The sequence below is a fragment of the Thamnophis sirtalis genome, unplaced genomic scaffold (genome assembly GCF_051295495.1).
Source record: "Thamnophis sirtalis isolate CommonGarterSnake01/CBP01778 unplaced genomic scaffold, rThaSir2_p1.2 scaffold_5, whole genome shotgun sequence".
NCBI lineage: Eukaryota > Metazoa > Chordata > Lepidosauria > Squamata > Natricidae > Thamnophis > Thamnophis sirtalis.
Window position 1 is genome coordinate 44,122,975 of NW_028261385.1, and position 25,241 is coordinate 44,148,215.

The 25,241-nt window shown below is 37.1% G+C and overlaps 3 protein-coding genes across 4 annotated transcripts in view; 2 read left to right on the forward strand and 1 right to left on the reverse strand.

Annotated features, from left to right (window-relative positions):
* RFESD (Rieske Fe-S domain containing) overlaps positions 1 to 3,653 on the forward strand; it is an 8,668-nt gene extending 5,015 nt beyond the window's left edge. For both annotated transcript variants that reach the window (XM_087715734.1, XM_087715733.1), the window contains exons 2-4: positions 2,228 to 2,408; positions 2,718 to 2,752; positions 2,966 to 3,653. In XM_087715734.1, the coding sequence (XP_087571860.1) occupies positions 2,228 to 2,408; positions 2,718 to 2,752; positions 2,966 to 3,229 (480 nt within the window). In that variant the 3' untranslated portion in view covers positions 3,230 to 3,653. The remainder of the gene's footprint in view (positions 1 to 2,227; positions 2,409 to 2,717; positions 2,753 to 2,965) is intronic.
* A 131-nt stretch (positions 3,654 to 3,784) lies between these two features.
* The window catches only part of RHOBTB3 (Rho related BTB domain containing 3), a 76,837-nt gene continuing 55,380 nt past the window's right edge, over positions 3,785 to 25,241 (forward strand). The window contains exon 1 of the mRNA XM_087715730.1: positions 3,785 to 4,555. The gene's annotated coding sequence lies outside the window, so the exon portion shown is untranslated. The remainder of the gene's footprint in view (positions 4,556 to 25,241) is intronic.
* On the reverse strand, positions 10,110 to 25,158 carry SPATA9 (spermatogenesis associated 9). The gene is made up of 5 exons (XM_087715732.1): positions 24,921 to 25,158; positions 23,704 to 23,792; positions 14,393 to 14,620; positions 12,844 to 12,939; positions 10,110 to 10,562 (listed from the first exon to the last, which is right to left on the reverse strand). The coding sequence occupies exons 1-5, from the start codon at positions 24,979 to 24,981 to the stop codon at positions 10,335 to 10,337; spliced, it is 702 nt and encodes a 233-aa protein (XP_087571858.1). The 5' UTR covers positions 24,982 to 25,158; the 3' UTR covers positions 10,110 to 10,334.

Sequence of the window (25,241 nt, forward strand, 5' to 3'; positions counted from 1 at the left end):
AGTAACATCATTTGCAAAACATTACTTCCTGAATTACACAATCCTATTAGTAATGATTTAACATAGATTGACTGAAATAGAGGAGTATTTAAGAGGACTATCAGCCACCTATAAATTAATCTTTCTCAGTTTGGAATAGTTTTTTTTAGGATTATCTGCAGGAAAGCAGGACAAGTTATGTCAAACTCTACTCTGTAGTAACATTTTTACACAAGCCCCCTTCCTTTACTTGGGTTGAGACACTACAGGTAGTCTTCGACTTACAACAGCTCATTTAGTGACCATTCAGAGTTACAACGGTACTGAAAATCGTGACATGCCCATTTTTCACACTTATGACCGTTGCAGCATCCCAGTGGTCATGTGAGTTACATTCAGATGCTTGACAACTGACTCATATTTATGACGGTTGCAGTGTTCATGAGTCATTTTGCTACATTCTGATGAGCAAAGTCAGTGGGGAAGCCAGATTCATTTAACAACCATGTTACTAATTTAACAACTGCAGTGGTTCACATAACATGTGGCAAGAAAAATGGGGCAAATTCACTTAACAAATTTTTCACTTAACAATATAAATTTTGGACTCAATTGTGGTTGGAAGTTGAGGGTTATCTGTATTATACAACAGAGCTTGAATAGAGAGGTCACTAGACATGCTACAAAAGTAATTCTTTTCTTGCTGGCAAAAAAAAGGTCAGATAATCCAGCAGGTTTGTTTTTTGCCGGTAACTGTCAGTTGTCATCTAAGAACCGACTTGATTTGGCTCATTGAACTTCTGTACTAAAAGACAAAGAGAACTACACACCCACTATGTCTGTTTCCCTCTCTTGAATGTGTAATTTAGGCAAGTGAGGCTTTATCTTGATATCTTTCTTATTTTTGCTTCAAATGCCACAAAGGTTGATTAGCATTTATTGATGGTTGGGCTAAGCCCATTCCTGAATTCCACAAAAAAGTGTTTTCAACAATTTATTTTTAATGGGGCCGGTTGTAATTCTTTCAGTATCCTCTCAACACTGCTTGTGATTAGGAGTGTATCTTCTAACAAGGCTTAAAGCAAATGGTAAATAATACATTGTTAGGGCATTGAATTACTCTCAGATGGAGAACTCTGTGCGGTAGGCTATCAGTACCCTGTTCTTTCTGAGTCGATGCCCATTATATTTGGTCTGGTTCCACAGCCATTTGGCTACAATGAGCCTGTCTTTCTCCAACATTCTTCCTTGAAACTGAGCACTTTGGTTTCTCTCTGTCTTTTGATATGCATCCTAACAGCACTGTTCCTGGGTTATATGTGATGGTGAGCGTAAGTTGAAGTTTCTGGGAAATCTATGGTTAGTGGGGACTGATTCTGGGTGGGTTTTGTGTTAACTTTGCTCATTTGGCGCAAAGGGGACATTCAATATAAGTATAAGTATAATCTTTATTGTTATTGTACTTAAATACAACGAAATTGGTTTTAACCTCACTGGTGCAAAATTGTAACAGAAACGAAAAAAGAAAGAAAAAGAAAAAAAACTAGCTTGTGCATGGAATGATTGTATATATTGATATATTTTCCTAAAGAAGCATTCTTCTTTAGATAACTCCATGTTGGCACTGAATTGGTTCAATAAATTAATTACATTCAGGGACTCACCAAATGGATCAGAATGAGATACCTTAAAACAATTTTATTTCATTAACCACCATCACTCTTGGCTGAATAATGCTTATTTTATTTTCTTTCTGTTCTGTTTCACGATAGATTTATGGACTTATAAATTTTATCTTCAGAATTTGTGACCATCTTTGTTTTTCAGCTAAAGACAGCTGACCAGTGTGGCTGATTGCCAAAGATTTGATTCCTTTGGGTTTTGCAGATCTCACATGAGAAGGAAACTTGGGTCACCCTTGTGATTCTATCTAAAAGGGCTGGTGGATTTTGTGTTTACAAGTCTGCTTTAAAGTGAATTCACTGATGATGGCATCCAATCCAATTTATTTTGCAAGGGACACCTCAATAGATAGAAAAGTTCTCCACTGCTTCCCTGTAGCCCAAAACGTTTTCTCAAAATCTGCTACAATATGTCGGGAGACCCCCCAAAAAGATTTTCAGCAAGAACTGGAAGACCTTATGAGGAAGAAGAGAGCATATTTCTTATGGTGCACTGTTAGATTTTCCCCTTAGGTCAATTGTTTTTATTTTCATGTTAATTTTTAATGTAATGATTTTTCTTGCAGGATATTAATGAAAGCAGTATGGTCAAACCATCTAAAAGGAAGGAAATGTCTAGTCCAATTTATGTTGGTAGAGAAGATGATATTAAAAAGCTCCAGAGAACAACAGCCACTGTCCACGGGAGACAAGTTGTTATTTTCTACCATGGTGGACACTTTTACGCTCTGGATTGCCGCTGTTACCGTAAGAACTTAAAAATGCATTGAGGTTTATAGAGGTTATACTTTAATATAGGTGTTAATGTAGCTACATTCAATGAGAATAAAGCAAGTCCCTTGTTGGGTTAATGCATATATTCTTTAGTCCTGTATACTTCTTGAATAGCAAGATGCGGTTGGGAATCTCATAAGCAGGGAATGCATGCCGTATCCCACACCTGCTTATGGTCCCCAGCCATTTGTACTCAGAACTATAATAGCTCTGAAACTAGAAATAGGGTACAACCACCATAACTAATAGCTCTGTTCTAATATATATTTTATCTTTTAATAGATGCAGGAGGTCCCTTACATCTTGGTGAAATAGAGGTAGGTAAACACAATAGCCACTTAATTTGATAGCCAATGTGGTAACCAATATTTTCATATAAATGAAAGCATCAAAAAGCGGGGACATTCCAAATACAATTAACTAAATGATCTAAATGATCAGAGACAATTTGTAGGCAGACAATATATGGCTATATTTCTAATGTTTATAAGGTAATGAAAAATGTTTTTGTTTTTCCCTTGTGTCTGTAGGAAATCAATGGGCAATCATGCATTATTTGTCCTTGGCATAAGTATAAAATAACTCTGAATACAGGTGAAGGATTGTATCAAGCAATAAATCCCAAAGAACCATCTGCAGTACCCAAGTGGAAATCAAAAGGAGAAAAACAAAGGACTCACAGAGTCACCGTGGACAACGGAAATGTTTATGTGACTCTTTCAGATTTAATGGAGTATAAAGAGTCTGACTACTACGCTGAAAAATACAAAACAGAAAAAATTGCAGAGAAATAAACTTTTAAATAACATTTTGCTTCGTAGGAATGAAAAAAACTGTTGAATATAGATAGGCCTCTTAAACTACAATTGAGCTCAAAATTTCTGTTGTTAAGTGAGACATTTGTTAAGTGAGTTTTGCCCCATTTTACGACCTTTCTTGTCACAGTTGTTAAATGAATCTGGCTTCCCCATTGACTTTGCTTGTTAGAAGGTCGCAAAAAGTGATCTTATGAGCCCGGGACGCTCCAACCGTCAAAAATATGAACTAGTTGCCAAACATCCGAATGTACAACACGTGACCATGGGGATGTTGCAATGATCATCAGTGTGAAAAACGGTCATAAATCACTTTTTTCAGTGCCATAACTTTGAACAGTCACTAAATGAACTGTGGCCGGTCAAGGACTACCTGTATAAATTCTGGTCTTGTTATCTAAAATGAATTCTGTTTCTTGGTGATATATTCGCTTAGCAACACTCCCTTAGTGATATAGGTTTTTATCCAATATCTGCAGGATCTTGGGAGAATTATTTCCAAAATATTTTCAAAATGAAGTAATCCAGCTGGGACTTAATTATTCAAACATTTCTTCCTGGCAGCCTCCTACGTCCACACTCAGATCAAGGACCTCATTTCACAACTAAAACCCAGAATAGACATGGAAAGAGATGTTTTCCACCCCACCCCACCCCTGATTCATTAAGGTAGAACAAGGACTGGTGAGTTAGGGTTGATTGTCCTATTAATTCCTATAAACAGCTCAGCATGTTTTCCTTCTGAGTGGAGCTATGTCATTATTGTTCAATCCTATGGAAAGAAGAAACTAGTTTATGCTGCCATTTTTGACCCATCAGCCAGCAAACTAAATAATAAATGTACTTACAACTATTGAACCAGACTGCAAGTGAAAACATCTTAGTTGAGGAGAAGACACAGTTTAGAGTGGACTAATCAACTCTTAACCACCATCTGGCCATCCACTGTTTAACTGATAAATACTCTTTCCAGCCCAAAGCCTTTGGGCTAATTCCTAGGGAGAGGATGTGAGACAAAAGAAGAAAATCTTAATAGATGAAATGTTGCTTCTTTTCATTTAATTCCTGCACTCCAACATTACTTTGAGAATTATATGCTTCTCTTGGGGCTGGAATGACCACGGTGGATCTGAGTGTGAGACAGAAGGGCATGAAGCAGTGGTGCAATTCAGCCGATTCTATCCAGTTTGGGCGAAACGGTAGCAGTAGCTGCGGGAGGCTCCGCCCACGTCCCATTTTTGATGCTCTGCACGTGTGCAGAAGGTCCTGTGTGTATGCATTCACATTTGAAAACCGGTAGCGAAGGTAAGTTGATTTCACCCTTGGCATGAAGAGTGCTGATCCATAGAGGGGCCGAGGGTCAGACAAACTGAATGGCTGACGACAATGACCTGAGCACAGATTTTATTTTTTGACTTACATGTTAACAAGCAAGGGTCTTCTCTCATTCATCACTTCCCATTATTAGTTGGTCCTAGCTTTTTTCTGTGCAGTGGAGATCATGATCGTGTCATCTCTCAGTAGTGAGAAGAGCACTGAGGGCTTTGTCACTTCCTGCTCTAAGGAAAAACTAGTAAAATAGATTCAGAAAATTTAATTCACAGTATTTGTGTGACATCGTCATAGTATTAATAATAGGAAAATTAAAGAGAATGCTATCAAGTAGGTATACCCTTGGAGGAGGAGCCAATGTCGCAATGTTACATCATGCGGACTCGACAGTCCGAATCCGCCGATGACACTTTTGCCCTTGGACGGTCTGGCAGGACCTAAACCGTCCCGAAGAGATGATGACTGGAAGACAAGACCTTGCTGGTCGCAGGGACATCACAAAGTCCCTGATTGACCCAAGGGAAGCACTTCCAACCGGCAGCAAACAGGCAGTCTCCCCGGCTGACATAGTTGGAGATGGCTCCAGAAAGAGAAGTGAAAGTGTTTTCATCTGGTGAGGTTTTTTTTCTTTTCTTTTAGAAGATTGCCCTAAGAAACTCTTTTCTTAAGCTAAATTAGTCCCTTAAGCAAGAACAAAGCGGCATATTTAATCCCTATTGGACTGCCTTAGAAAGTTTTTTGCTCTTGCCTGTAATGATGTTTTGTAGATTGAAGCAATTGCAACATTTCCTGTCTCTCCGTTTGAGGTGAAAGGATCTTTTTTTCTCTATTTGTTTTCACTACCTTAACTTTTTTGGCTTAAATTATTATTTTTTATTTTAATAAATTTCTCCTGCTACTTGTTACAATATCATATTAAAGATACTCAAGGAAAAAGTCTTTAAAATAGTCGAATCTGCCACTTGGAAGCCCAAGTCTGAAGTTTATTTTTTCTTTTGCTGTTGTAACAATGTATCCTTTGTTCACTCCCATCTGAGTACATTGACTTTGCAACAGAAGGGTTTGGAACTTGTTTTTAAAACTTGATAAAGACCCAAGGTCACAAATAGTATACTGCTGGCACGTGTGGAAAATATCCTGGCAAGAATTGCAAAAGGAAAGAAAAAGATTAGAACCCTTCTTTGAAAACCATAAAAGAACATCTGCTTAAGATTTAAAATTAAAATAAATATATTCTTCAAAATTTGTGACAGGCTAGAGTGGCAGAAAGTACTAAATTCCTTTCTTTGCCTTTTCTTTATATATTTTTTACTCTAAAAAATGGAGCAATCCTCAGATGAAGAAAACTTGATAATTCAAAACATTTTTGCTGGACTTCAAAACTTCTCAGAAGGACTTGAAAGATTTGAGAAGAAATGGGACAGACTATGGGGTATCACAAAAAAAGATGAAGGGGTTGCAACCCCAGAAATTAAAGAAGCAAATGAAAATACAGAAAATAAAGATAAGAAGTTAGATGAACTTATTAATGGAATAAACGTGAGTCAAGGTGGAAAGAAGGGAAGTTGGAAAAGTGATTTTGATAATTTGGTGCTTCACCCCAAACTCCAAGATGCAGGAGAAAAAGAAAGAGCAAAAAAGATGGAGTTAATAAGACAAATCTATTCAGAAATAAAGCTGACAACCAAAGTTAAGCGTACATTAATAACAACTCAAGGGCAACCAAACTACAGGAGAGATCTTTTAAGCTGCAAGGTGCGGAGAAAAGTCTTAAAATCCTGGAAAGGCCATGGGAAAAGAATTGACACAACAGCTGGCGAGAGAGGAAAGACCATTTTGTTACTGGAAGGACACTGGTTAATAACGCTTGTTGATGGAAAAAAAAAACCTAGTTAATTACTGATGATTATTAAGTAGAGATCTTTGTACTTTATAGACTGTCCTAGACTACCATTGAATGTTTATTTGTTAACATATAATTTACTATGATACTAATAGTGAAATGATAACCTTAGTTAGGATAAATAACCAGGCCATAGAAATGTTAATGTATACTTCTGGTGATTGTTAAGTAGAAATGTTAGCACCCCTCAGACTGTCTTAGATGTCTAAGGTTTATTTTCTTAGCACCCAATTAACTAATTTGGAAATGAGGGAAAAGTCCTATAAATCTTATTAATAAATGATTGTTTAAAGATGGCTATAAAGGTATAATATTGTGTGGGCCTGTGGAGAGGAGAGGTGAGATAAACAGTAAATAACTTTTAGTCAACTACAATAATAACAAGGAAATGTTAATGGATAATATTTAATGATACATACAGGTGTGTTATGGGGGGGAATGCTTAGATATCTATCTTAACTGAATTTGCTTTAGAATATGTCATAAAGGTGCAATGTTATTGGAGATCTATTGAAACTGCAAATGAATCAGTAGGTGGTTGTGTCTTTAAATATAAATGATTCTAGATAAAAACATGTTTAAATAATGGTAACCAAATGAGAATTATGGTACAGGGATAGTAAAATACATAATTTTTCCTTCTTGACTTAAAATGTACAATTTGATTTGAATGAAGTATATGTAAAGATTGTGGAAGAAACGCAGAGAATATATTTGTAATCAATCGATACACTTTCTACAAGATGTAACAAAAGATGATTCCTTTTTTGTGGTGTTTTTTTTTTGTTTAACTAAAATAATAAAATCCCGCCCCCCCCAAAAAAGTAGGTTTTTTTTTTCCAGACTTCAGTATCGTGAGGAGAACTTTTTGATTACTGGTAAGTGTTGTTCAGCAAGGCTCCTCAATTATTCTTTTGTTTTCCATTTGGAGAGAGCTCACTATATGCCTGAAAGGGCTTTCTATTCAAGATGGCATCCCAGCTTCTCTAGAATGGCCAGGTTTGTATTTTTAGAAAGCTTTGCATCCTTGAAACCATTCAATTTAAGCTTATTAGAGGTACTCTTCCAGTCCCATGATGTATTACAAATGCTGCTTTATGTTTACATATAGGCTTGGTCTCTCACAGAGACTCTCTGTGGATGCTAACGCTGGTACTATCATTTTAAACAATTGCTAATGTTAGCGTGTTTCCCAGTGAATTTGATGCCTGCCATTGATTCTTCAACCTGGTTTACAAGGTTGAAAACTTTACTCTCTAACTCTCTTGTGGAAGTGTCTTTGGAAACAGAAGCATTTCTAAGTAATGTACCTGAGACACTGATCTTCAAATTATTCTCTATGTAGTTTCCAGTTTTGTAAGAAATGTGGTCTTTTCATATGGATATTAGTTACCCTCCTACCTCTCTTCCATCACAGTTCTGAAATTTTGTTGACTCTTCATTCTGGCCAGGCTGGATGCATTGCCATCTGTTTTTCTTTGGGGTTATAGACATACTTCTAACATACTTAAGAGGGCATCAGGATGACAATACTAGCTCACCTGAAGCTTAAAAATTACAATGTCTATTCTCCCCAAAACAGACTTTCCTTACAATGGAATTCTTGTTTAACCCTCGTATGAAAAATGTATTTAAAAGCCTTATCAGTTTAAATAAATGGAGATACTATTTTTCCATGCTATGTATTAGGGATTTTTAAATAAAGAAATAATTTTTGTTGTGAGACTCTCATCCTTTATCTTGTACGCATGGTACATGGTACATTGACTTTTGCTGTAATGGCTTGTAATATACCAATTACTTTGCAGTATAGTTACTCTTAGTAAGGCAGGTAGGCCACAAAAGTCTGCTTAATGCAAGTCAAGCAGGTTATTTGCATTAACCAGGAACTCTTTACAGGCCCTTCTAGGAAAACAAGCTTCGAGGGATTAGGACACATACACACAGTAGATCTGTAGGCTTTAGTAATCCTTTCTATCTCTAGTATGGTAAACCTATGCCAGTGATTTTAGACACTGAGTGCCCAAACTGTGCGCATGCATGTCCAAAGGTGTGTGTGTGTGCTTGCATGTGTGGACGTAGTGCAGACATGCCCATGTGCACATGCACACGGACATGCGCACACATATGCAATGGAGACCAGATGGCCGATGGGAGGCAGGGCATCCCAACACCAACAGCGTGGCAAGAGGTAAGATTTTTCTTTCGTGAGCTTCCGTTTCATCGTTTGCAAGGAAACAGAAGCTGACAAAAGAAACGCCACAGAGGTGACCTGAGGTGATGGCGCATGTGCCAGCAGAGAGGGCTCTGGGTGCCCTAGGTTTGCCATCACGGACCTATGCAGATCAGTAGATAAATTCCTGGGCAAACACATTTCTCTGCTACTTGAAGCAGGCAATTTTGGAGACTTTTCTTGTTTTGAATCTCAGCTGTCTGGGAGGAAGTTATGAGAAGAAATATTCCAGTATCCAGGAGAGAACATATTCTAATCCCGACTTGTCCCTGCATTTGTTCAAGCCGATTCTCTTGAATCCTACTTCTTTTCTCCAAGATACCTGTATATGTGTTTTGTTGCTGTGTGTTTTTAACTGTAAATATCATTTTAAACAAACCTTTTAGTGCTAATTTATATTTTGGTGGGTTGTAATTTGTTATTATGCCTCAGGTCTTTAAATGAATATCAAAATTAACTATGATTTCATAGTTATTTACATACACTGAAGTAAACAGATGCTTTACCTTGCGCTTCAGTGCTAAATTTGTATACAATATTAAGATGCAACAAACTATTTACTGTACAACCTTTTCCCCAAATAGTTCACATTGGAGCCTTTTTATAAGGATTTTCTGGTTGGTGTGTGTACTCTAACCAACCACTCGTTTACATGTGTTAAAATCCAGGCCAGGCTGGGTAGAGGAATCAACTGTGGCGCCAGCACTGTAAACATCTGGTGGATTCGGGAACAGACCCTGTAGGAAATGGAGTTCATGGGCCTGGTTAAAGGAGCGGTCACATGGTATCTGTAACGCTTAATCAGGACTGGGATTTTTGCAAACAAGACTTCTCTTTCTCCTCTTGCTGCAAACAGAGCTCTTTTCTTCTAATGGTCGGAATTTGTCCATTAGAAAGGTTGTAAGTAACAAAGACTTCTTTACACAGTAGCTTTGGCACAACTTGGCACACACTGTTGTGTAGGAGGGGCTTTTTCAGAGCAAGATGCCTTCCACACAGTATGTTGTTAGTTGTCTGGCAAATAAGATTTCTGAAGGGAGAGAATCCAAACCGAACCAAATGCCTGCTCTTTGGAATTGTAAGTTATGGAATTCTTTTTTTAAAAAAAAAAGGTATAGTTGTTTTTAAAATGAGCCTGTGAGAAAAATGTATTTGCATAGTTAGAGGCAAAGAAAGCTATGAAATTATGAGCTTTCTGGACAAGGGTCAACTAAAAGAAACATCAGCATTTCCCAATGGTTTTCTAATGATCAACTTGTTATACTTACTCCTCCTTCATGTTTTAACTTTAACTATTTAATAATATCTTTCTCTGTTTTGAGATGAAACTTTTACGTGACATATACAAGTAATTTATCCATAAATCAGTTTTTTTCCCCTCCACTAGGCAGTTTCTAAAGCAGTCATGCCAAGGCTTACAAAAGTTGAATTGGCTTTATTATCAGCTTGGAAAAAGATGCTTCATTTGGATTTCTGCCTTTGCAAAATGTATCTTCCGTATGCTTTCCGCATCCTGGCATTTCTTGAATGGAAAATGAGAGCCATGCTCATATATTTGTGTATTTAATAAAACAATGTGGATATAGGCTGAAAAGTCAAAGCTGTAAAAAGAACCGTTATTGTTCACTTTCTTGATCCACTGCTGATAGTAGAGTATGGATGCTTCCACTCTTTTGTGATACTTTAATAGGAAGTATTGAAGAGTCTTGTTGAAGGGGGGAAGTTGCTTCAGGGTCTTTGGGAAATCCATTTTCATCCACATCTTCACTGCTGCTTTCTCTAGAAGTGTCTTCTGTTTCAATGATGCCTTTTAATTTTGCCAGCAATTTGTTAATGGAGACTGCCTATTAACATAGAAAGAAATACTTTTGTTTAATTAACTTTAAATAATCTACATTGTTTCCTAATTTAAGGAGAGTGTGTTGCCCTGTAGTTTTAGTACTGGCTAGACTGTATTAATTTTATTTATTAAATTTGTATGTGTTCATCTCCCCCATAAGGTGACTCTGGGCATTAATTACAACAAAATAATAAATCACTGGAAAGTTAACTCTATGACAGAAATAAGTAGGGGAGGCTGACATTAAGGGTGGGCTGCTGGGGGTTCACAAGGGTTTGGGACAACCTCTAGCTAAGATTCTGTGCAGTTCAGAGAACTCCCAAATCCCATTCCTGGCTGGATCTGCCCACCCCTTCCCTCTCAGAAGTCCCCACTCAGCCAGTTTTGGATGCTGGTAAGTGCAGGAGGCACAAATGCTTGGGGAGGGCGGAAAACAGGTCTACCAGAAGTTCAGGAAGGCCAGAAACAGGCCCGTTTCTGGCCTCCAGAGGGCCTCTGGAGTCTGGGGAGGCAGTTTTAACCCTCCCGGAGGCTCAAAGAAAACCTCCAGAGCCCAGGGAAGACAAAAACGGCCCACCACCATGGTGCAGGAGGCCGGCTAGGCCACCCAGCAACTGGGCAGAGAACCTTTGCTAACATTTTTGAAGCCCACCCCTGGTTGACATCTATATCTAGGCTGGTGATCGGGTGCCATAGAACCAAAAACTGAACTGAACTGAAACTGTTCCTCCTTGAACAACCAGGGATGGGGAGTTAAAGCATCAAGATGGGTGATGCCCATCTTGAAAAAGGGGTAGTCTTTAATTATGTGGTTGTGGCTGCCACCTGGATGTTTTTGACCTATTCCAGATTACCATCATCTGTGATGAGTGGCTTTCACTTCCTTCTTTTTTCATTCACAGCTCAAAAAATGCAATGATCTGATCAAGTTTGAAGGCATTATTAATGGGGAAAATGGTGGCTTCACCTTCTCCATGCTCTTTTTTTCCTTCTTCAAGCCTACCAGAAGGAGGAATGAAAAAGATGAAGAGATGAAACATCTCTATTTTTGTGGTTGTTATAGCCTTCCACTTCTTTGTAGAACCAACAAGTAAATTTATATACTAGGGCACGGGTGTCAAATTCGCCATGTCACATTGTCGTCACATGACATTTCTTGACGTTTTTCCATTTACAGAGGTGGGGTGGGCGTGGCCTGCACATGATGCATCCGGCCCACAGACCACTAGTTTGACACCCCTATACTAGGGGATCAGTCAAATCCAGAACTAGCTGAGATTCTGGATCAGACAACTTAGTTTAGGCTGTTGTGCTGCTGTGTGAACATATTCATTGTATTTTATTCTGATGTTAGCTACCTTCAGTGTAACCTTTGATAAAGTTGATATATTATACAAGTCAAATTAATTTTCTATGTCATTTTAATGGCTTTAATATAAGTTAGTAACAATTTTTTTCCACCGGTTTTACTGTTGATTTTTATTGATTTGATTTTAATTTTGATTAAAAATTTGCTATCACATTTTATATTTTATAAGCTGTTTTTGTAGCCCACATGGAGCAGAGTATACATTTAATAATATAATATGAAAAAAATATATGTAGGACTTCAACCAGAACCTTGAAAGAAGGGTAGGCTGTATCTTAACATTTTTAAAGACACAATGCTATAACTGTTTTATTAAATCTTGCCCATCGTTAGGGTAAGACATAAAACCTACAAGTATATTGGCTGGGTTCTTGTAGAAGAGTCGGTAGAGCTGGGAACAGAGTTAAACAAGTTATCAGTCTAAAGTTACCATATTCCCACAAAGGTCTAAATCAAATCCCTCTTGAATCTGTTGACCCTTATCTGTAAATTTAGTATTAAACTCTAGTTGACTAGATTTTCATGTATAGGTTTGAGAAATAAATCTTCTGAACTGCAACTTAACGTATGGCCCTGATTCTTTGCATCTCATATTTCCTTCATCAACCTATGTCATTTGTAATCATGGTCTGTAGTATAATCATGGCATGTGGGATAGTCTAGAATTGGTTGTATTTGCGAAACACATTAATCATAAAACAAGGCTTACTATTCACAGTTCCCTAAACACATCTAAACTATAACCAAACCATTTTAAGGCTTAATGTGATGTTTGAACTCATATTTTGCTCATTAGTAAATGAGACATGAGCTCTATTGCCAAAATTCTATAATTATTGATTATGAGTTTAATTGCTGAGAATAAAATGCTATTTTGTATGAGAAAAGCTAGAGGAACACTAGTTTATTAACCCACCAGAAAAATTAATGCTGCATAAGAAGCACACATTAAGCTGGTAAGGGCAGCCTTTGCTGGGTAGGAAATAATATCATAAAAGAAGACTTTCTTGTCCTGAAGAGAGAAAACAGAGAAAAAAAATCATTCATTCATTTTATAATATAGTGGGTGTGATCATTTCAATTTTAAATGCCACAGTTTTCAGTAAAAGAATTAAGGTATTGTTTCTTAATAGTATAACAAACTGTTAGACAACATATGAACTGTCCTTTATACCAAGTGAATTGAATTCCTGGTATTACTAATTAAGGGACATGGTGCAGCTCTTTCATCTTTTTTTTCTCTTTCTAGTAGAGGAAAAAAGGATAGATGGTGTTAGGAGAAAATAGATGGAGTTTTATCTGAATAAGACAATGCAGTTTACTGATTCCCTGGAAATCACTTTCTAGTGATTTAGCAAGTTGTTCAGCTTATATACCAAGTAAATTCAACCATTCACTAAGCCATTAAGTAGCAGTCAGGAGTTTAGCATGCTGTCGTCCTTGATTAATGACTGTCTTATTTAGTGACTCTTCTAAATTACGACAGCATGAAAAAGTAACTTTACAACAAGTCCTTGCATTTATGATTACCGCAGTATCCCCGCACTCACATGGTTGTCATTTCTGCACGTCACAGCTGATTTCTGAGAAAGTTAATTGAGAAGCTGATGATAAAATTACAAGTCACAGCTATATGATGTTTCCCCTTATGGCCATATATTATTTGCTTAATGATGGCAGCCAGAGTGATGTTAATTGAGCATGGTCACATGATGTTTCATGTAACAAATGTGTCACTTAGCAATGGTGGTTGCTGATCCTAATTATCGTATTTTTTGGAGTATAAGATGCACCAGAGTATAAGACGCACCAAGATTTTGAAGAGGCAAATTTTGCACTCTGCAGACCTCCCAAAAACAGCCCATTTTTTGTCAAAAAAAAGGACATGCATAGCCTTTAGGAGGCTTGTAGAGTGCTCCTGAGGGCTGGGGCTCCCAAAAACGAGCAAAAACCACCCTGTTTTTCGCTCCTTTTTGCCCTCCCCAGCTCCAGGAGCTCTGGAAGCCTCCTAAAGGCTATGCACAGCCATTTTTACAAAGTGAGTGGGGTTTCGGGAGGCCACAAATGCTGTATTCAGTGTATAAGATGCACCCAGATTTTCACCCTCTTTTTTGGGGTAGAAAGGTGCCGTCTTATACTCCAAAAGATATGATACATTAAGCATTACCTGCATTGTGTGAATGTAGTGATCAAGTAACTAAATTAAATTGGGCCAAGTTATCTGTCCCCCATGTAATTTTGAGATAAGGGAAAGTAATTTTTTAAAAAAATATAGGACTGCCTAACACAGAGACTGTCATGGCAATCTAGGCCATAAAAGATGATTTATAAATTATTAGGGCTGGGTTGACACAGGCTAAGCTAAATCTATAGGGTTAGACTGTTGCTTAGTGATATGTTTGACCGTAGCACTTTCAGAGTAGAACTTATTTAAGACTTTGGGAGGGATAGCTGAATTTACCTACTTTTATCTTATACAAAGGCTGCTTGGGAGTATTTGATGTTCTCAAAAGGCGTCGTGATAAGATATTTAACTCTGTTAATTTTCTAACAAGCTGCGGCTGTAAGACTTTTGCAATGGAGTTTGAAGACTGTGATAGTGTAGTTAGCCCATTCATAATGATAGCTCCATGAGCTGAATAGAATACCCTGGTGATAACTGACTCAGATTTCTGCACCCTGGGATTTGTTTCCTGAAATAGAAATAAAAAAGCTTTTAGATTTAGAACAAAAATAGTCAATTTGTTGTAAGAAAAATAGTTAATATGTAGTTACTTGCCTATGTGTTGACTATATTTACACACACACACACACACACACACACACACACAAACGCTATTAGGGAGGATAAAATATAATAATAATAACAACAACAACAACAACTCCGCCGTTGCCGGTCCCAAGCCCGGATGAGAAAAGAGGAGGGTTGGGGTCAGGTTGGCAACTGGCCCCATAAAAAAAAACCCCGCCAACCCATACAATATGGTGAAAGAAACGAATAAAATTTTTATACTGCATCGGTCGTCGCGCAGGTTAACAAGGGCCGCGGTGGATGTTGGGGTCCCTGGACATCCGTCGACAAGTGGGGTACAAGTGGACCAGCCAACAAATCGACAAAAATATAGTGCAGATGAAAACCGTGCCATAATGGCCTGTTACTACAACTCAGAGCCAGAAAAAAGAGGTTATTTAAAGCAAATGTATGAATTATGGAAAGAACAATATCCAGATTCAAATGTTAGTGAACACCAACTAGTAGATCAAAGGCGATTTATTATATGGAATAAAGTGTTTAGTGAAGTTGATCTTGAGGAAATTCAGGCAAATTGCAAAACCAAAAAAACAATATCACAAGCGGAAATAACTGATATTCAAGACACAACTAAAGACATTATAGTAGAACTCCCAGATGAAGCTCTCGGGGAGGAAATAACACCACCACCACTAGAACCAGTTGTCATAGAACCAACTGATGAACTAACTCAAAAACAAAAAGAATTGAAGGATAAGATCATGGAGCATTTTCTGCTTAATGAGGAAAGGCAACGTTTACCATCACTAAAAACTGTGCCTAAGAAAATTTTGGCCCCTATCATGAAAATGGTTAATGCAGTGTTTTCAACAATTGAATCGGGATCCATCTTGGAAACAAACCAGTTAATGTACAGCGCAGCTGTAATAGTCACTAATGAACTAGGCATTAAAATCAAAGTACCTAGTCACACAACAGAAAAAGCATCAAAGCCAAAGTGGAAAATCTGATTAGAACAAAAAGTAAAAAAATTAAGGGCAGATGCTAGTAACTTAAAGAACATGCAGGAGCAACGGCTTAAAAACAACAAAACCATAGATCGGCTAATCAGAAGATATAGATTGGATACAAGAAGCATCAATGAAGCTGTAGAGATTGTAAAACAGCAGATAACAGCAACAGCTAGAAAAATTGAAAGATATGAGGCACGAATCATCCAATATAAACAAAATCAGCAATTTCGATCAGACCAACGGCATTTTTATCAAAGTCTTAATGTGAATGGTGACACCAAAAGTGAAAAACCAGAAAAGCAGGCCACAGTTGAATTCTGGAAAAAATTGTGGGAAAATGCAAAGGACTACAATAAGGAAGCAAAGTGGATACATGACTTTGAGAAAAGCATTGGCAACAAACAAATGCAAGTATTAGAAATAACAACTGAGATGGTCAAAAATCGAGTAAAAAAGGTAAAGAATTGGACATCACCTGGAAAGGACCAATTACATGGTTTCTGGCTCAAATATCTGACCAGTTTACATGCAATATTGGCCAGGCAACTGAATGAAATTTTACAAAAGGGCCAAATTGATGAATGGTTGACAACTGGAAAAACATACTTGATTCAGAAAGATGCAACTAAAGGAACAACACCTGAAAACTACAGACCAATAACATGCTTGCCAACAACCCTCAAATTACTCACAGGCATTAATTGCAGATAACATGATGGATTATTTGGAAACAAACAACATCTTGCCAGTAGAGCAAAAAGGCAACAAAAGAAGGAGCAGGGGCACAAAAGATCAGCTCCTAATTCATAAAATGATATTAGAAAATTGTAAGAACAGAAAAATGAACTTGAATATGGTCTGGATTGATTACAAAAAGGCATTTGACTCACTGCCACATAGTTGGATCATAGAATGCTTAGAAACAACTGGCATTAGCAAAAATATTACATCCTTTACTGAAAAGGCGATGAAACAATGGAGAACTGAGTTAGCAGTAGGGAATGAGATCTACGGAATGGTTAATATCAAGCGAGGAATTTTCCAGGGTGATTCACTTTCACCTCTTCTCTTCATCATCGCGATGATCCCACTATCAGTAATCTTAAAAAAGTGAAATTAGGCTACCAAACAGCCAAAGAAGCTGAAAATTTTTTGCATTTACTATATATGGATGATTTGAAACTCTAGGGAAAGTCAGAAATAGAAATCCAATCATTGACAAACACAGTCCGAGTATTCAGCACCGATATTTCAATGCAGTTTGGCATGGAAAAATGCGCCACTGTATCCATAAAAAGGGGCAAAATCATTGCATGTGAGGGAATTGAAATGCCCAATGGCCAACTAATTAAATGCAACAAAAATGAAGCCTACAAATACTTAGGCATTCTGCAGTTGGATAACATCAAGCTTGGAGAAGTAAAAACTATTGTCAGGCGAGAGTACACCAACAGAGTTAGGAAAATTTTGAAATCTAAATTGAATGGTGGAAATACAATCAAGGCCATAAATACATGGGCAATACCAGTTATAAGATACACAGCTGGTATAGTTAACTGGACACAAGCTGATTTGGACCTTTTGGACCGAAAAACCAGGAAACTAATGACAATGCACTACAGTTTACATCCACGTGGTGATACTGATAGACTGTACCTGCCCCGAAAATCAGGTGGCAGAGGATTATTACAAGTGAAGCAAACAGTTGAAGAAGAAAAACATGCACTGGCTGATTATTTAAAAGAAAGTAAAGAACATCTATTAATCGAAGTAAAGAACAAAAATCTACTGAAGGCCCAACAGACGAAACAAGAATACAGAAAAGATGTGATAAAATCAAGAATGGAGAATTGGCAGAACAAAGCACTGCATGGCCAATTTCTGGAAAAAATAAAAGATAAAGTGGACAGTGAACAAACTTGGTTATGGTTAACAACAGGTACATTAAAGAAAGAAAAAGAGTCACTAATCCTGGCTGCGCAAGAACAAGCTATCCGCACAAATGCCATTAAGGCCAAAATCGAAAAATCCTCTGATGATGCCAAATGCAGACTCTGCAAAGAAGTTGATGAAACTGTTGATCACATACTCAGCTGCTGTAAAAAAATCGCGCAGACTGATTATAAATTGCGGCACAATTCAGTAGCACAAATGATCCATTGGAATTTGTGCAAAAATTATAATATTAAAACAGCAACAAACTGGTGGGAACATCAGCCTGAAAAAGTCACCGAAAATCAGATGGTCAAGATCTTGTGGGATTTCCGTATACAAACCGACAAAATACACCAGACATCACACTGGTTGAGAAAAATAAGGTCACAATCATAGACATCGCAATACCAGGTGATAGCAGGGTCGCCGAGAAGGAACATGAAAAAATCGCAAGATACCAGGACTTAAAAATCGAAATTCAACGACTATGGCACAAACCAGCAGTGATAATTCCAGTGGTAATTGGCACACTGGGTGCTATTCCAAAAGCACTGGAATTACATTTAAAACAGTTAAAAATTGACAAAATCACCATCAGTCAAATGCAAAAAGCCGCACTGCTTGGATCTGCACGCATATTACGAAAATACGTTACGACGTCCTAGGCCCCTGGGTGGGGCCCGACTAGTAACCAATGCCAAATCCGGCGAAACAACTGGCCGCTGTGATACAATTGTATAATAATAATAATAATTTCATTGAAAACAGTAAAATTTGGTAGTAAAATAGTCTGATTATAAAGAAGTACTATATATTTCTAATATTACATTCTAATTATTATATTCTAATATTACAACTCCAAACAGCTGTATTCTATTTATAATGTCAGTTATTATTTCAATTGAATAAGCATCACTATTTCTAGTAATCTTATTAGCCTTTTAACATAGGATTACCACTGAAAAGCAGAATAAACTGTATTAAATAAGAGGTTACAGACTCCGCATGAATTTATTTATTGTTCATTCACTAAATGCTGTCAAGATTATTAGTGCACTTCAGAACTGTAGCCCATGTTCATCCACTGAAAACCAGGAGGGAAATGTCAGCATATTTTAGAAAAACAGATACACCAAATCTTGTTGTTTGAGAGGGAGTGCTCAATGCTAAAAATTTTAAAAACAAACAAAAGCCATCCATGGAGAATAGTTAGCAATAGAGTAGAGAGGGGAAAATGAAACTGGAAATGGGGGACAGAAAAGGGCCATGTTTCCTTGGAGCACACAGAGGTTTAAATTTTAACAAAGGAGTGCCTGTTAACCTTTTATTTCCCATCTGTACATAAATAATACACAGTTGGAAGCCTGGGGACAAATCCACTCTTCCTGTTGTACTAGTGCAAACATAAGCCACCCGTCTTTCTGGAGGACTGTAATACTGTATATACAACCTCTTCCTCAACTCACCCTAGTCTGCATCTTTTCCACTTCTTACAGACAAAGGGATAACAATTAATCCACTGCACTTGGCGGCATTGAAAGCAGAAGCCTCCACTCTCTGATTGGGTAATATTTATTGTGGTTGGAATACCCCCTTCCTGTTGGTCTTTATCTTGCAAAGCCATTTCATCTTGAGCTGCTGAACCCTGCTCAGAAGGAACCTTCTTAGGGTTTATTACACTGAACCACTGACTTCTCTAAAGGGGAGAAGTTCACATAACCTGATTGCATGTGTCATGTGAGATCTTATTATGAATTAGCTTCTCACTTATGCTGTCAGATTATACTTTGTCAGAGAGTGAAAAACCTTTGCCTTGGTTTCTTATTTATTCTTCATTTTTAGAAACAAATAAGTGCCATATGCACTCAGGACAACCTGCTTTAAAGTAAAACTTATTTTCTTGTCCTTTTCCAGGAGAGTGTCTTGATTCTGCTGCCTATATTGCTATCCTCCTGCTTCAACAGTACAGTGGTTAGCCTGCTTGCATGTCTTATCCTGCCTGTGGGACTGATCTAGCTAGTTTTAGCCAGAGAAAGTCCATTTTGTTAAAAAAAAAAAAACCAAACCAAACCAAACCCAAAAGCCTTCATTTTGCTCACTTCTGCCCGTAGATGTTTTCTCCCTGGGCCTCTTATTCTTGGACCTCACAGCCTTGCCCTAAAATTCTGGGAAGACTAGGTGATACCCTTATCATGGAATTTGTACGAAGCCAGCAGCTGAGTCAGAGTTAACTTCCGCTATCCTTTCGCATATAAATTTGTTTGCATACTTCATTACCAGCTTTATCAGTTAGGGACAGAAGGACAAGGGCTATAATATTTTAGTAATGAATCTACTTCTGGGAGGGCCATTCTCTAGCAGGGCTGTGAATACTTTGTCCCTCATTGCCTATTGCCTGCTAATGACCATGTTTTCCAAGGGTGCATAAAAGCTATGCTAATTTGTGATTTAGTCCCAAGATTACAACTCTTTGGGCTGTACAGAATAAAAAGCTTGCAATTTACCACATTGTGTTATAAATTGGCTACTTTCCCAGCAGGGAAAAACAAATTCAGCATTCTGGGGTGGGGGTGGGGGCAGTTCATGTTTTGACCAACAGGCTTGTGCAAGTGCCAGGTTTGAAACTTGCCACCTCAACTTCATTTACTATCCCCCACCACTCCCCAAACTATCCATTTTTTTCACAGTACTTTTTTTTGAAGGTTAGATTGTTGGTGGAATGTTGAAACTCGTATTTATTTAGTAATATGATTTATTTGATTTATTGTTTAAACTCAGGCGTCAGTGCTGTGCTTATCCATTTGGACTGGTGGCAGCAAGTATGGTGAAACAGGGTACCATTGAACTAATTAAAAAAACAAAACAGAAGAAGCATACAGATGGTAGCTCAGGGGAATAAAAATAATAATTTTTAAAAAATGTTCTGGCCCACTTTTAAATTGAGGATCTAATTGAAGATACCAAGTTGTATATCTAGTCCTCCAGAAAGATGAGTGGCTCTTCAGATTGTGAATCTAGTAATACGTTTGAAACTGTTAAAAATGATGTGAAAGTACAGATACAAATCATACATTCATAAAAGTATAAATTATTTTGTCTCTAAATAAAAGCATAATATAAACCATAAAAAAATTAAAGCAGTGTATGCAAGCCAAGCATACATCTATTGAAATAATCTTAATAATTCATATTCTAGTGATTCATAAATCAGTTCCACCTTTCAATAAATTTGATGAGTACACTGCCTGGAAGATTTTCTTTTTCAAAATATCAGGAGTATTTTTAAAAAATAACTTGATTAATTTTTAATACAGAATAAAACCTAAAAAGAACTAATATTTAGAATGAAAAAGGGAAGAAATGAAAGAAAGAAAAAGAGCAAAGACAAAGGTGCAGACATTTTTAAAAAGAAAAAGAAGAATTATAAAGAAGTAACCTCCAATTTTCTTTTATAAGTGTAGTGTATAAACCTCTTTCAAATATTTCTACTCAACCTTGCTTCGTATAGAAGAGCTTGGGGAGGGGGGATTTTAATGATGTGTTAGCTACAATCCCAGCATTTTTGAAGACTTGTGTCTTGAGAATTATGAGAAACGGGTATAAATCTGAAAGTTAGAAATCATCTTCTTGCCAATCTTATGAGACTGATTATTTTCCAAATCCAACATTAGCAAGCTCCAAATAGTGGGATATTGCAACATGTAGAAAAATTGAGATCACTCCTTCCTTGTTAGTTAAGTTAAGCTTATTCTATCTTTCCAAATTAAAGTCTTTAAAAAGGTGAAACATTAGAAAATGCAACTCTTCATCTTCCAAATTTCAAGCTATTGCTAGAGAATGTCTCAACATCAATGTGCTGTAACTGGGCCATAGGATTCTATTGTAAAATGGCAATTTTTGTCTTCCAAAGGCTGTTCAAACATTAAATATTGTTGCATAGAAAGGAATCTCTTATCCAATAATGACATTTGTTATTACAATAGTCTCCTGTATGTTATGTTTTTTAAAATAAAAGCAGGGGTGAGATGCTATTTAAAATGCATTTGGAAACTTTATTTATTTATGCCTGTCAGTTTTAACTTGGGCAACTGCCTAGACAACTTCATACAATTTGGTGACAAATTGCATGAAGTTTCAGAAGTGGTTTGATTTGCCTTTAACTTATATAAATGGTGAAATCCAGGCTATGTCAGGCCCGCAAAAATAAAGACAAGTAGAGATACTTCTAAACAGTTTCCTCTATCAGGGAAATATTGTTCCTTACCTATATAGGCAGAAATGTTTCCAAACTAAAGTAACTACTTAAATCACTAAAGATATACTCTGGGAAGTTCTAAGGAGGAGCAATCTTGGCCCTCTTTCTCCCAATCAAACTATCTAAATTTTGCTGTCTCTTGATCCTCTGGAATGTAGACCCTCCTTTGTGGGAATCTAGACTACATTCCAGTATAGGTTGACTGTTCTATGGCCAGATGGGCTTGTTCTGTGAAAGGAGGAGGAGGAGGAGGAGGAGGAGGAGGAGGAGGAGATGGAGATTTTTGTATAACCCCCCCTTGCAGCACACTGCTCCTGAGGCTCAACTCAGTTTTTCAGACAAATATCTGAGGAATCAAAGGAGTCTGTAAGAAAAAGTTTTTACAAAAGTCATATCTAAAGCCCTTGCTTCAGTGTAAGACATCACTAAACAGTTTAAAACAAAAACATATATAGATATATCCAAAACAAAAGATTTGTAGTCTTCAGATCAATCTCCTATTTTCAAGAAAACTAACACAATCTTTTTTCAAATGTTGACATGTCTATCTGATTGCATTACTTCAATTAGGAGTTTCTTTATTTGTATTGACATTTAGTGACCTATGGATCTTTGCGGACCAGGTCTGGTAGCTCCAAATTTACAAACTCCCTTGAACTTGGGTTTTGGCAATGTCTTTATGATGGATAAATGTTGTTGTTATGATATTCTTTATATGGGGATCAATAGATTTGTCCTTCAGTTGTGTGACTAACATCAAAGTTAGTTAAACTTTACAAGTTAAAGCAGATATTTTGACTAGATTGTATCTACTTATAACAATAGCTTTCACCCTCGCAATTGAGCAACTCCATTCATGTTACCTGTCTAACTATAGTTAACTGTGGGGTATCCAAGCCAGTTTCTTTGTTTGAACAACATACTGAACCATAAACTGATCATAGAGTTTGCAGAACTTTAAGCCTAAAGTCTGGTTGGCTAGCTGGTGGCCCAACGTTGGTGGCTCAATACAATGTGCCTGTTATACTCAGCATTGTATGCTATTACATTATCACATTGTTTTATGAAAATGAAAGCAATTTCACAAATGTGTTGCACACAAGGAATAAATATTGTCATTTGCTAAAATATCATTCTTCAACTTGATTCCCTGCCACATACTTTTGCATAGATATTCTCATCTTGAGCCAGCATGATCATTGCTTAGTGAAAATTGGTCAACAATTGCCAACAGTTTTATTTCACACGAGGTTCATAATTTTAAAAAAAATCTATCCATTCTGTTCTATTAAAACAAAATAGTTGTAGCAACCACTCGAACCAATATAACTGATAAAAAATGTTGCAAGGAGACAGGGGAGAGTAAGGAGACAATTACTGTATCTACTTCCCTTATTTCTATATCTTTTGCAAGCTGTTATACAAATTGGCCACTGTTACAGAGATATATTCAAGATCACCTTTATTCTAGTATAAATTATATATGTACATTTTTAGTATGATATAAAGGTACAACATGGATACCTGCATCACTGAATAATTGTAAATTTTTTTGTTGCTTTTAATCTTATTTATTTCTTATATGACACTGTAACTTATGGTTACTCATACTAAAGAAAGTTAAACTAAATATGACATACGTAGGTATGCAGTATTGTAAATGTATTTAGTGAACTGAATATATTTACTGTTATATGGTAAATTTTTCATTCTAATCTGAGACTTTGCAAAATGAAAAGTAAATGAAATGTAACAAAGTACCTTATGGAAACGTTTGAACATTAAGATAGCGAGGAAATGCAGTAATTTAAGAAATATTACCTGGTTTGAACGTGTCAGCCTTAATAGATTTGGAAATTCATCCCTAATCTCATCTATAACTTCCAAGATGGCTCTCTGTATAACCCCAGCTGAATTGAAATATAATAATTAAAATAATAAAATTTTGATCTTCAAAATTTGATTTCAAACATGAAGCGTTGTATATTTGTAAAAAAAATGGGTTAAATGAGGTATAATATCAGGGCTAAGGACTGAGTAGGTATCAATCAATATTTGATTACTATAGTGGGAAACCATGTTATTATGTTAAGCTAGCATTGGAAACTAAAATGCCCTTCAGGTTTTGTTAGGCCCCATTCATGAACACAGGATCCTACCCAATTTGAACCATATTCTGAAGACTATGTGATGATTATGCCCAGTATCAATATTCTTTTCTTTTTTCCTCCGTTGTGCTAGTGGTGGGCTCGGACCGGTTCAGCTGCACTAGTAGTAGCTTGGTGGCCTGAGTCGCTGGAACCAGCAGCGACCCAGGCCTGCCACGCCCCTGAAATGGTTCTCCTGGCAGCACCTTCTTTTTTGCTTCTGCACATGCGCAGAGCAATTTTAGTTGTACTGCGTATTAAACGCAAAGCACATGCAAGGCACATCCCTGAGTAAACCGGCAGTAGTCTCTACCGGAACCCACCACTGCATTGTACAGTGGCTCAGTCCCAGGAAAGTCTAATTTCCATTTTGGGGGGTTGAACTAGAATGACCCCTCCAACCTTACGATTCTATGATTCTCCTGATCTCGCTTTTAAGCAGTAATTTGGAGAAATCAAAATTTTTTTGGCATCCAGTTAGCAAAATGGTGGTATGGCCTAAGGACAACTTCTTATATGTATAAACTTTATAGTCAATTTTTAGCCAGATTGATGAGATCTGCCTCCTGTTTCCAAGAGGTTAATAATTTGGCTGGACTAATTTATTGCTAAATTCCTTTACTGTTGACTAAAATTGTGGAGGCAACTGGAGGCAATGAGTTTCAGAAATTTCTGTAAGGAAAAATATTGTGGGAACTTAGCCCATCTCTCACATATTTCTAAACGTATAGGCAGTTTACTGAAACTTTTCGCTCAATGACATTTCTCTTCGAGTTTGGTTATCTTAAGCCAAATTTAACAAAGTTATGTATATGTGTGCACATATGATAGAAGCTGGAGTTCTTTTAAATGTTTGAAAATTTAAGTTGAAAATATTCTTAGACTTCATACCTTGTCCAGCAAATTTCCTGACAATCTCTCCACATATCCAGCCAATTGGCCTAAGGGCCATTTTTTTGATGCTTGCTGCTACTACTACTAAAGTTAGAGGATGGTGTCTTCCAATCAAACGGATAGTTCAAACCACAAATGACAGCATCCCATACATATGCATATCTCTACCTTCAAGGCAGGAGACCTTTATGAGAACATAATGTACCTCTCAAACACAGTTACAGCCTGGGGCAATCAGTGTGCCTCATGTATACCAAATTAGCCTTTTTAACAGACAGGACTTTCAAATAGTTCCAATATACTGGAATGGAGGAATGT